Here is a 13,030-nt window from a genome sequence, read left to right on the forward strand (position 1 = left end):
GTCATCATTATTGTTATTATCATCCACGAATAATGAACTTGATAGACAAGACTTTAAAATTTAGTCGAGATGACCGGGGAGGAAATTTAAAATTAAGCGTGAAACTCGCTTGCGACAATTCGAGAGAGGTTAATTAATGAAGTCATTAATAGTCAGCAATTTTGGATTGGAGCCGAGTTTTAAAGATAATATAATTAATGAACAAAAGACCTATCGACACATTGATCGAGGACAATGACAGAGAGTCGATATGAGTGCATGATTGCCAAATGGTCATTATGCCGAGATTTTCGGGATTTATAACCTATTGTTTACAATCATTATTAGATAGTAGGAGATATCATAGACCCATCTATTTATATATTTTACCCATTCATCATATATGTGCGTGGGATGCAATTTCTCCTCTCCTCTCGAAATCTTTAGAAATCTAATCCCTAATCACTCTCCTTTCAACAAAACATTCGAGTAATTGCAATGATTGTTCATTAATCGTGTCTTAATGAACATGCTATTGCCCTAATTAATTCACAATCTAGTTTCCCTAAATAACCAATTGGAGAAATTGAATTGACTCTTAACCGACGAAAGACTGATGGGGGAGATGGAGATTTGTTAGCGGAATTGACGACGACCGTGGGATCAAATGCGGCTCTATCCATCCATTAAATAGAATTTTCCGATTGTTCCCTCTCCTGCTCGTCCTTTTTTTCCTTTTCCTTTCTTTTTTTCCGATTCAGGTGGTTTTTCAGTTTCGAGCCGTTGTCGGAATTTTCCGTAAATAAAAGAAAAAAAAAACACCACTTATCCAAAACTACAAAGCATTAGAATAATTATAAGAAAAAGGAGAACGGACACATTGCCTTTTCGGACAAGCTGCCAATTTAAGTCATCTTCTCCGGCAGAGAGAGAGAGAGAGAAAAAAAAGAGACTCAGGTCAGGCCAGAACGCCTTCCTCTCTCTGTATAAAAAGCAGAGACCCACCACCTAATTTTTCCAACCACTCTCTAAATTCCCTCCTCCTCCTTCTCCTCCATCTCTCTCTCTCTCTCTCTCTCTCTCTCTCTCTCTTCTTCGAGCTTGCGTAGCGCGGGGGTTCGGGGGGGCTCCGTCGTCGGGCTACTGTTAGGGTTTAACCGCCGGCCCCGTTCTCCTCCCATGGCTTCCCAGGGGAAGAAGCTCATCAACGATCCCAAAGGTCAGCAGCATTCGTCCTCGTCTCTCCATGCAGCAACGCGCGGGGATCGCGATCGCCCGCGCATTGCGCGTGCGTCCTCTGTTCGTGTTTGTTTTCTCGTTGCGTGATTTCTCGAGCTTCGTTTCGCTGCCGTGTCGGTGTTGCAGACGTGGTGACCGAGTACATCGAAGGTCTCGTCGAGACTTATCCTGGATTGCAGCATCTCGACGGTTTTCCCGAGGTGCTGTCATGCGTATATCTTTTTTTTATTTTTTTTTTTTTTTTTTTTATGGTTTTTGAATTGGACCTCGAGCGTTGCGATTTTTTTTCTTACCGTGATCTTTGGTCTCGTCGGTTTTTCAGGTGAAGGTGGTGCTGCGAGCCGATGTTTCGAGCGAGACGTACGATAAGGTCGCGGTGATCTGCGGTATGTTTCCCGCGACTTTTCTTGCATTGTTGGTTTTTGTTTCTGTAGCTGTGGATTGCGTTGCTTTCGTGATTGTCATGTTTTGGACTCGCCGCTCGTGACTGAGCGCTATGGCGTCATGTTTGCATGATCGGGATGGTTAGGTGGGTAATTGTGTTTGTCAAGACTGTATGTAGTTATGTACATTTCCTTCAGGTATATGAGAGGAGAACTGTCGTTGCTTGAGATTGGTTAGAAATTGATGTGGTCTGTACATGCAGAGGTGACTTGTGATCTCTCTAGTAATAGTTCAACATTTTATTTGCTAAACTACCAGTACTACTCCTTCAAGCCTTGAACTGCCTTAGAGCGAAGAGTTTGGCTAGTTTTCATTGTTGGGTCCAGCTGATCAGGTCTAAATTTTCTACCAGCGAAAGTTGTTCGTATTCTCTTACAATTGAATCACCTGCTTTGGTCTGGTGTAATCTAGCTGTTAATATTATGATATGTTGTAATTTATAGGAGGTGGAAGCGGGCATGAACCTGCACAAGCTGGTTATGTCGGGGAAGGGATGCTTACAGCAGCAATATGTGGAGATGTTTTTGTATCTCCTCCCGTTGATTCAATTCTAGCTGTACGTTTTTCTAGTCCTTCTTTTTTTCTTTGTTCCCTGTGCAATTCTACTGTGGAGAAATTGTACACAGAGCAATTTTCCCATGGGAGCTTCCTGTCATTAGGCAGGATTCCCAAGCAGTAAGTGAGGGGCATGGAAGAAGTGTGGGTTATAATATTTTTAATATTCTGTTGTTTATCCCCTGTTCTTCACTTTATCTGCAAGTACTGTCAATGGAATTGCACATGCATATTTTGGATGAGTTAGCATATATTCCACTTTGTCTCTTATTACAAATAATTCTGGGTTTTATATAATTTAACGTAATTCAATTACAGGGCATCCGAGCCGTAACTGGTCCCATGGGATGCCTTCTTATTGTCACGGTAATTTAATTTGCCAGTACTAAAATGAGAGTGACTATATAGTTCTTTTAACAGAGAAGAATCACAATTGTATATCTCATGGGACTGGACAGAATTACACCGGTGATCGTTTAAACTTTGGTTTGGCTGCTGAGCAAGCTAAAGCTGAAGGTTATAAAGTGGAGGTGTGATTTTAGTTACTCTAACCATTACTTTGAAATTTGGTAGCTCAGAGAGTGTGCTGAACCTTTTAGACTGGTTTTCTTATCTTATAGACTGTGATTGTTGGAGATGATTGTGCTTTACCTCCTCGGCGAGGCATAATAGGACGGAGAGGTTTGGCTGGGACGATCCTTGTGAACAAGGTAGTGTCTGGCCCGTGGCCCTCTTCTTCTCTTTCTTTATTCACCTGTACACCATCGGTGAAGAAATGCAGGTTATCTCATGAGAGAGTGAGCAGAGAGCGTTTTTCTTGTTCATTCCACTAGTCTAGAGCACAGGAGAGTTCTCTGTTTATTACTCTTCTTTCCTGATTGCCTTTTTTCAAGTGAAGTAAGTTGAACATTAGTAGGTCAAATGTTTTTTTTAATGTCATGGCACTTTTTCTTTCAAGAGCTTTTGCCTTCTCACAAGCTGTTGATATTTTGTAAGACAATTTTCTCCCCTTTTATGTGAGCCCAGCGACTCAATAAAATTGACTGGGAACTAATAAAAAATTTCTGTGGTCACTTATTATTTGTTGAATGGAAAATTTGAGAGTTTTTAATTTGTAAGATATGTTCTATACATAGGTTGCCGGAGCAGCTGCCGCTGCTGGTCTGTCTCTCGCCGAAGTTGCTGCAGAAGCTAAACATGCATCTGAAGTAATTGGAACAATGGGCGTTGCATTATCTGTTTGCACACTTCCAGGTCTGGTTACATCAGATCGTTTGGGCCCGGAGAAGATTGAACTTGGTCTGGGGATCGTAAGTATATAATGCGAATCTTAATGTATATACTTTGCTAGTGCTCCTGCATTATATTAATGGTGTAGTATTTACTGCTTCTGATTCTTCAAATATAACAAAGACTTCCCAGTGAATATTTCACGAGTGTATTTCTTTTGGTGCCTTTTGCCCGTTTGAGGCTCGTATGGTCATTAGGCTTTGCTTTCATTAAAATTTGTTTGAGATCCTTTTTTTCCCAATTATTATTCATAATTTCAGCATGGAGAACCAGGTGCTGCTGTGGCTGACCTTCAACCAGTGGATGTTATAATATCTCATATGCTTCAGCAGATATTATCTACTGTATGTCCTGATCCTTGGCAGATCATGATCACTGTTGGTGTATTTATATTCTGAATTTCTTCACAGATTTAGTTGTTTCTTCACATAATGCATTCAAAGTATGATGTTCATTCATTATTTCCTACGTTGAATTCCTGGGAGAATTATTATATTAGAGCTCTAATATTTGATGCTAAAAAGAAGATCTAGCTTTCCATCCTAGCATTTAGTAACTACTTTGACTTCAATTTATAAATGCGTGTACATTGCTCATGCGCAGCATGTTGGGGTAGAAAGCTTATGGCTGCTATACAAATTTGCAGGAAACTGGCTATGTTCCTATAACACGAGGTAATGGAGTGATACTCATGGTCAACGGGTAAGTCCATGAATCTCTTTTCTTCTGTGACTTATATTGAATTTGTCGTGAATTGATATGAGATAGAAGACCAATTAGACAGGATGTCAACTTTAGAAGACAGCTTATGTGGAAAGTTGTGGATACGGATGTGGATACGCGTTGATGATGAGAAATTGTTAAGCAGATAGGGCATTGTCTTCTGAGTTGAAGAAAATGTTGAAACAAAATGTTGTTTCTGTTGCTTTGGACTAATGATAAGGAAACTTTCTTATGCTTTGAAGCTGGGATAAAAGGGTGCTACTTTTAGTGAACCAAATTACTAAAAAAAAAAAAAAAAATCTCAGGAAAATTTTGAACCTGGTTATTGGATTTTTTGCCTGTCCATCATGGTGCATAGAAAGGTAGGTTGATCGTAGACTAATGTCACTTGTATCTCTTGTTGATGCTTTAGGATGTAGTACATGTAATGTGATGTTACGGGACGACAGATCTTATATCTACAAATGTGTGTCCATTGAAGAGTTTGGACTCAGCAGTTATATTGGAAATAGGAATTTATTAGGAACTAGAAAGAGCAGTATATATTGGTGCATTTTATCGGCGATTATTTTAATGGCATCTTACAAGAGAGAAATGTTCCAGATCAATGCCACAACATGCCATGCTGCATTATGTCCTAATTGGTGAACCTAACAAAACTAGATTATACCCTAGAGGTAAAGTACTTAGGGATCTCTGAATGTAAGTGCTTAGTAACAAATGAGGGACGGGACAGGAATATAGGATGTAGGTTGCACCGTAAAGCAGTTTCTAGAAGCTAGTAGCTTTTGAAGTTAACCCGATTTGTTCACTCGATCTTTCAAAATAGATGAAACTATTTGTCACTCAATATTGATCATTAGACCAAGAGGTGCTCCTTTTCCATGATGCAAGGTAAACTTTACTTGTACCATAAACCATGCAGGTTAGGTGCTACCCCTGTGATGGAGTTAATGATTGCTGTGGGAAAAGCAGTACCTAAGCTGCAGCTGGAACATGGATTGGCTGTTGATAGAGTTTATACGGGATCTTTTATGACTTCTCTTGACATGGGAGGTTGGTGTTTTAATGTTGTGACGAGAAGTTTCTTCTCAGCTACACACAATTTATTGTTGTCTCCTTTTATCAGGTTTCTCCATTACAATCATGAAATCTGATGAATCAATTCTGCGACGTCTGGATGCTCCTACTAAGGCTCCCTATTGGCCTGTTGCTGTTGATGGTCAGTATTGATATCAGAACTACCTTGAATATGGTGTTACACGGTTTAACTTGTTTGGCTGATATAATTGGTTGATGGTCTATATGCTGCAATGCCTGGATAAATTTATGCCAGTTATTGCATGTGCATTCTGGAGTTTCAAGTGAAGCATCTGAAATCAAATCAATTGCATACTTTACTTGCAGGCAGTCGCCCTCCTGCAAAAATTCCTATTGCAATGCCATTGTCTCGTTCAACAAAGAGTGATGAGGTGTGTGCAAAGCAACAGTTTCTGTGTTCTTTTGGATGAGATACAGAGACCTTTCTAAAGTTATTTGTCTTAAGTTTAAAAAAAAAAAAAAAATGGTTGCAATTTTCATGACTTGTGTTCATGCTTGAAATCTTTACTGGGGTTAAATATTGAAAGTCTAGGAGAGCTAAAATATGGGCCATTGCGCCTTCCCAACTTTAGATCCTTAATCGGTGTGCTCTACATCTTGAAACTTAAAACTTTCCATTAGATAATGCTGGACAAATGTGTAGACCAGTTTCTCCTTGCTTTGAGTACAGGATTAACTGAGGTTAGCTGTCTTAAAGTTTTAATAAGAGCTCGTTACTGGAAAAAATACAGAAGATGACTGCCACAATCACACGCTTTTACAATCTAAGGTTCCCCATAGCTTTATTGGGATTGCAAGCACATACAGTGGAATTTGTAGAATATAATTTTTGTATAACAGAAAGCTTAAGCAAAAACAAATAAAGAACCTCGGAATCAAACTTAAAAGACAATAATGATAGATGAATGCAGTGCCCTACAAAGATCGTCTAGCTGCTTGTCCTGTTTGATGTGTTGTGCTTATTTTGTAAAGGGATATGAGCAGATTAATCCCATATCCATGACATAACGCTATGGAATGTAGTCATTTGTTCTGTCTCTGCTATTAATCTACACTGATTTTTGTTGTGTGTGACTTGGTTAGCATAGCATTTTAACCTGACTTTATGTGATTGATTAATTTTTGTAGTCATTGTGTTGGCCGCTAAAGTTAACTCAACAAGGCAATCTTCTTGAAATGGCTGTAGAAGCAGCATTGAATGCAATTATTGGGTTGACTGACAGTTTGAATGAATGGGATGCCAAAGTAGGCGATGGTGACTGTGGCTCAATTGTGAGTTCCCTTTTTACTCTTCATTTGTTGTTTTATTCTTCCTCATGTGGTTCACATAAGTTATTAATCCTTTATAGATGTATAAAGGCGCAACAGCTGTCCTGGATGATATGAAAAAGCAGTGAGTTTTCTCTATAAGTCTATGCTCTTGCTTACTGCAGATTTTTATACTGTAATTTTGAGGAGACTTTCTCAAGGCAAAACATTGACCTGTATGCTATTGTCGCTACCAAACTGAGCATCTTGTGTGCTCAGAAAATTAGACAACTGCATGATGATCATCTTATGTTGGACATGCTCTTGCTGTCAGCTATAAGTCTATGCTCTTGCTTACTGCAGATTTTTATACTGTAATTTTGAGGAGACTTTCTCAAGGCAAAACATTGACCTGTATGCTATTGTCGCTACCAAACTGAGCATCTTATGTGCTCAGATGATTAGACAACTGCATGATGATCATCTTATGTTGGACATGTTCTTGCTGTCAGCTATATCTCCAATCTTCTTTCTCCCTCTCCTCATATAAGCTTTTGCCATGAGGTTCTAGATTTAAGTATTTATGTGCATGTGGCAGAGAGAGCTACTATATAAAGCTTTAGATGGCATACAACTGCTTCACCAAATTCTTGTTGGTAGGTTGAGTGAATGCTTCACTAGGCACCTACATAAACAGCTCAGTTCCTAGAGGGTTCCAAACCTACCCTTTTCCATGGCAGTTGTATGTTGACATTGACTTAGGGGAGCTTTCTAGTACATGTCATCTTTCTCCATTTACACCTTGATTCCTGGTGCTATATGATGAATTCTTCTTCCCCGCAATGTAGCTTTCAATTATTCTTCCTTCTTTGATTTATGAAGATGCGATATACACCTCTTTTTTTTTTGTTATCGTCAATATATCTGCAATGGTTAGATTATCTACCTCACCTTGTCATTTTCTAGTTTATTAGAGAAAGGGTCTCTAAATTGTACTTTGATTGGTTTCTTCAGCGATGATGTGCAGCTGCTTGCATAGATCTGTGCATTGTTTTTTCTTGCTATTGTCTTTCTCAAAAGCATATATTGATTTTTTTTACCTGATTTGATACACATAATTTTGTTTGGCAGTTATCCTCTAAATGATGCTGCAGAAACTATAAGCGAAATCGGTTCATCCATCAGGAGAGTCATGGGGGGTACCAGCGGGATACTGTACGATAAAATATTTTTTTTCTGTCATCTATGGTTCCTTCTTCTCAGTCATATATCTTTATATTCTCTCTGATTTTCTTCTTTTAAATTGGCAGATATGTCATAATGTGCAAGGCAGCATCTCCACACTTGAAAGCAAACCGCCAGGCTGATGTTACAGCAAAACAATGTGAGATAACGCTATTATGCTGTACCATTTGATTGTGATGGCATCACTAAGCCTGTATTTTGGTGTATAGGGGCCGAAGCACTTGAAGCAGCCATCACTGCAGTCAGTAAATATGGTGGTGCCAGTGCTGGTTATCGCACGCTGTTAGATGCCCTTATCCCAGCATCTCAAGTTCTCAAAGAGGTACTTATCATCTTTTATAGTAGGAGGTGGTCGCACAGCTTGAAACGTGATATCGATGTGTTTGTCTTGTCAGAGGTTAGATGCTGGGGATGACCCCGTCACAGCTTTTGTGCTCTCGTCAGAAGCAGCAGTGGCTGGTGCTGAGTCAACAGTGCACATGCAGGCTCAGGTGACCTTCTGTGATGGTTGTAGAACATCGTTATTTCACTCGAATTTGAAACACAAAGAACTCATAACGAGACATGTGAAATGAGGATTTTTCTAGTGCAAATGCCTTTTGTGCGGAGAGAGGATTGTGGTAATCTCAACGATGTAACAACTCTTCCCATCTTGTTTATTTCCCGTTAATTGTTAAAAATCGAATTCTGAACCTTAGAAGTGGGAAAGGAACTCAACTTTCCATCCATCGGAATCAAAGTTAGCTAAAGAGTAAAATCTAGGTACTAAGATCTACCCAATAAGAAGCCTTTGACAGATTACTTCTTCTTGCTTGTGATACGAAACACATACGGAACATCATATGCTCGCAAATTCTTCGCAGGCTGGTCGCTCAAGCTATGTCTCTGAAGATGTCCTTGCGACTGCGCCAGACCCCGGAGCCATGGCTGTAGCTTCCTGGTATAGAGCAGCGGCCTTAGCTGTGAAGGATAACTATAAAGTCGCATGAGGCCACGTCGGACGAGGCCCCCTATACATTCATCCTTCCTTTTTGCCGCAAGTTAGCTGAGTAAAACTTTTCATCCCGTGACTTTTAACCATTTTGCTTTCCGCTTATGCATTCCGTGTGTAAAGCTGAGAGAGCGAGTTTTTCCCCCATTGTCGGAGCCCTCCCACCTGATTGACTGTAAAGTCGAGATCTGTAGAGAGAATAACATACTTCGCAATCCAAGTCTATTGCCGGAAGTTTCGTGGGGTCGGTTTTTTGCCCGTCATTTCTGTTTTCTCGTGGACTTGTGTAGTAACTACTCAGACATTACGCAATGGTTGATCTTAGAAACCGATACTACTGCGATCTGAAAGGAGTAATGAAAGCAGAATCACAAGATGATGTTGGCTTGAGTGCCGAGCATAGAGAGCCGAGATGTGTCTCTCCGAGCTCCGGACGAGGACTTTGTCGCGCAAAGTGGATTTTAGCTGTGCTGTGTGAAGTTCAGGAGCGGCAAAACGAACTCTGTTAAAGCGATGAGCGTTCGATTATTGACGCCATGTCAACCCTATCTTTACAAAGGTACAAAGGTACAAAGGTGGGGGATGATCCTAATATCTGCGTACTCAGAATTTTATAGTCCGGTGGCCTACCTGGGTTGATGGTACATGAGATTGCTAGTGCTATGTAGATCATGTTAATTGTCATGCGACAAGGAAAATATAGAAATTTTGGTTCTATTATATCACTTGAAATATTTAGTTAATAAAATATATTTTCATTATATATTTACATGAACATTTGATTTTTCAATTGTGGTCTTAGAAATTTAGCCTAACATGTAATGTGATTTTTAAAATTTTAATTTGTTTTATGTGGTTCTTTGACTTTTGGTGTATATTCAATTTAATCCCTAATCTATATTAAAATATTCAATATTGCTCTTATGTCGAACATTTTTATATAGTTGAATGACTAAATTCAATAAGTACCAAAAGTTTCTAAATCAAATTTCACCATTTGATTAAAATTCAGGAATCACATTGAATAATCCAAAATTTGACGAATTACATTATACATGCTAAGTCAAAGTTCGAGTCAAAGTTCAAGAATAGGATATTAAGTTCAATTAGGTTTGGCATGGCCGTCTCTTTCCCTGGGTGGAAAGTTCCCTCGTGACACATTGTCTTGCCGGTCCATCTTGTACGTTACTCAATTAGAATTGATCAAACATTTCCCCGAACTTAAACAATCTTTGACCAATGACCACCGCCGGCCCTGCCCCTCCTCAGACGGAACTCGTGGTCCCTTCCAAAATTCCCAAGGGCAAAAATCCTTTAAAAAAAAAAGAAAAAAGAAAAAAGAAAAAGAAACTCTTTACTGGTCTGCAGTCAAGTCTGCATTTAAAAAGTTGAAAACCCCATGCCCTGCCCTCCCTTCCCCGCTCCTTCACTCCATCCTTCGACGAAAAACACGACACAGCCCAAAAAAATAAAGGACGCCCAAATCTCAGATCGAACTCGAGTTCGAACGAGAAAGAGAGGGCGGAAATCAGATCGACGGCCATGGCGGAGCAGCTGACGGAGGAGCAGATCGCGGAGTTCAAGGAAGCCTTCAGCCTCTTCGACAAGGACGGCGACGGTACTGCCCCCCCTTCTCTCGCTCTCGTTGTCTGGAGGTTTTCTCGGTCTTGCGCGCGTCGCATTACGCGCGTCCGGGACGAAAATGGCGATCGCTTCTCGTTTTGATTTGAGTTTGTGGGACTGGGTCTCCGCTTTCGTCGCGCGGGCGGGGAAAGTTTGGATTTTTTTGCCTGTTTCGATGATGATTGATTATGCCAGCTCGGTGATCGGTTGAAAGTCTCCCTTTTTCGGCCCTTTTCTCTTCGCTTTCGATATGGGTTTGAAGTGATTATCGGTAAGCTTTACTTATATAGGCTGCGATAGCAAGGTTTGGCCGCAAGTTGTCCCTTTTTTTTTTGACCTTTCTAATTATGGAGGCTTTGTGTGTTTTTTTGGCTCGAACATGGTATGGGAGGATGTTGTTTGCTTTTTGTATGCTGGTGTGTTGTTGCGATGTGGCGAATGTGAATGGGGTGGAGCGAGGCTGGTTACTCGGAAATGAAGGTTGATGAATGATCTTGTTGATATGGATGGAAACTCCGCCGTTTTACTGCCTTTCTCCAGAGGCTAGAGCGTGAGTTGTGGGAGGGAATGAGCCCCATGGAGGCCCTCACATGTGGGGACTTTTGAATTCGTTGCTGAAACCTAGAAATCTGATCCGTCCTTCAAATTCTACCTCTTGAGGTGGAACTGCTGGCTGCTCGAGCGAGAACAATGGAGGTGTTGTGAACCGTCTGGTGTTGTTCCACGTTGTCGTTGTCCCTCGGAGCATTTTGGGGAACCCTTAAGCTTTCACCTTGTTGATCATCCTCCTTTTTGGACATCTTGTTCCCTGCCAATGTCCACCTGTCATGAAAGAGATCACCCTTGTTTTAAATTGGTTGGCAATGTAAGCTGAGGTTATGCTGCGAGATGTTGATACTACATGATAATTAAATTTAATATTTTGTTTTGTGACCTTTACTTCTTCTGCTATACCCTATATTTGATTGTGTCCCTGTCAGCATGTCGCTTTGCTCAAAATTTGCTGAAATTTACAGTTTTCTGTTGTAAATTACTGATTTTTTTCTCCTTCCCTTGACTATGATTTCCCCTTTGTAGTCTTATGCAATATAATAGACGTCATGTGTGCGTCACTATAGCTTTGATTTATTTTCCTCTCTCATCCTAACTTCATGTTGGTATAGGCTGCATCACTACCAAGGAGTTAGGGACAGTTATGAGATCTCTGGGCCAAAATCCTACAGAAGCTGAATTGCGAGATATGATCAACGAGGTTGATGCTGATCAAAATGGCACTATTGATTTCCCTGAATTTCTGAATTTGATGGCCCGAAAGATGAAGGTCAGTTTGAGCGCCGCTTGTGGTGTTTTAATTGTGGACTTTGGAGGCCTTTGGATGTTTGTATGTTTTCCCAAAGATTGCAAACCAGCATTGGAGCCTTAAAGCTTATTAATTGCTTTACATCTTAGTTTTCCAATTATTTCAGCTCATAATCATCAGTGACCCTGATGTCTTGCTCCCTGTTTTTGTGCTAACAATGAATTTCAATACCACTGGGCCCGGTGGTTGGTGGGATTTGTCCTTTTCATTTTTTGTGGTCTGGGGTTGTGGGGGGTTGGCAATGCTTTCACAAAGGTTAGGGGCATCCTCCACCGAAGCAAAAACTAACCAAAAAAAAGAAAAAGAAAAGAAAGAAAGAATGGATCTCATCAAAAGTGGTACTTGAGAATGCAAGATGCCTGTGGATATACTGGCACATGTAGTTTCATGTGTCCTCTCCCTGTTTTGTTGAAATTCCAATTGCAATTAGTATTTCTTCCTGCCTTAGTATTGAGGGAAATTCTGTTGTCAAACTCTGTAGAGACATTCCTGGAATACTAGGGTATTTTCCTTTCAGACCTTTCAGTTTCTCATGAAAGATGCGTGTGCGTGATGTATCAATAGTCAGTTAAGGTGGGCAGTCTGCAAAGCAAGACGAATCTGTGTTCTTATGTCTGTTGATTTTCTGTTCTGAAAAGGGCTTTTTGCAATTGTTAGTCCATCATATCCTCTTACATTGACAAAATTTCTGATGGTGCTTTTTCAACATTTACATCTTGAAGGATACTGATTCTGAGGAGGAGCTCAAAGAAGCTTTCAAGGTCTTTGATAAAGATCAAAATGGTTTCATTTCTGCTGCTGAGGTAAACTTCATATTCAAGTGCTAGCATCTCCTTCTTGGTTATTTTCAGAGCCAGCAACCACAACCAATTTCTAGAATGGCAATGAGATTACCACATTTATGACATGTTCTTCGTTGTGCAGCTCCGACATGTCATGACTAATCTCGGAGAAAAGCTTACCGATGAGGAGGTGGAGGAGATGATTCGTGAAGCCGATGTCGATGGTGATGGTCAAGTGAACTATGAGGAATTTGTTAGGATGATGTTGGCGAAGTGATTGTGGGTGCTGCACTGCTAGAGGGAGATGAGTTGCTTACAAACAATTGGTAGTTCTGTAAACCTGGAGTTTTTCTTCCCTCTTGTTGCGTGATTTTTGGAAATCTTGAGCAGATACATCTGGTTTTGTTCACTATTATGTTTATGTATGATATCTTTGCAGCTTTGTTCTTA

At 40.3% G+C, this 13,030-nt stretch overlaps 2 protein-coding genes across 4 annotated transcripts; both read left to right on the forward strand.

The window, feature by feature from the left end:
• Positions 1-912: 912 nt before the first annotated feature.
• Positions 913-9,152, forward strand: LOC104456379 (putative 3,4-dihydroxy-2-butanone kinase). 3 transcript variants are annotated; one of them, XM_010071156.3, is made up of 20 exons: positions 913-1,198; positions 1,345-1,418; positions 1,541-1,604; positions 2,106-2,218; positions 2,536-2,583; positions 2,676-2,747; positions 2,838-2,927; positions 3,354-3,527; positions 3,768-3,851; positions 4,154-4,209; positions 5,156-5,286; positions 5,360-5,452; positions 5,638-5,702; positions 6,460-6,603; positions 6,681-6,724; positions 7,711-7,794; positions 7,890-7,963; positions 8,034-8,146; positions 8,220-8,315; positions 8,688-9,152. In XM_010071156.3, exons 1-20 carry the CDS (start codon positions 1,159-1,161, stop codon positions 8,811-8,813), a joined length of 1,785 nt encoding a protein of 594 aa, XP_010069458.2. In that variant the 5' UTR covers positions 913-1,158; the 3' UTR covers positions 8,814-9,152. The 3 variants fall into 3 exon arrangements, with proteins under 3 accessions (XP_010069458.2, XP_010069459.2, XP_039154902.1); XM_010071157.3 differs by lacking the exon at positions 1,345-1,418 and having other exon boundaries at positions 914-1,198; XM_039298968.1 differs by lacking the exons at positions 913-1,198; positions 1,345-1,418; positions 1,541-1,604 and adding an exon at positions 1,942-2,022.
• A 1,044-nt stretch (positions 9,153-10,196) lies between these two features.
• LOC104456380 (calmodulin) lies at positions 10,197-13,030 on the forward strand. Its single transcript, XM_010071158.3, has 4 exons — positions 10,197-10,433; positions 11,602-11,759; positions 12,521-12,601; positions 12,723-13,030. Exons 1-4 carry the CDS (start codon positions 10,358-10,360, stop codon positions 12,855-12,857), a joined length of 450 nt encoding a protein of 149 aa, XP_010069460.1. The 5' UTR covers positions 10,197-10,357; the 3' UTR covers positions 12,858-13,030.

This window comes from Eucalyptus grandis, chromosome 8 (assembly GCF_016545825.1).
Source record: "Eucalyptus grandis isolate ANBG69807.140 chromosome 8, ASM1654582v1, whole genome shotgun sequence".
Taxonomy (NCBI): Eukaryota; Viridiplantae; Streptophyta; class Magnoliopsida; order Myrtales; family Myrtaceae; genus Eucalyptus; species Eucalyptus grandis.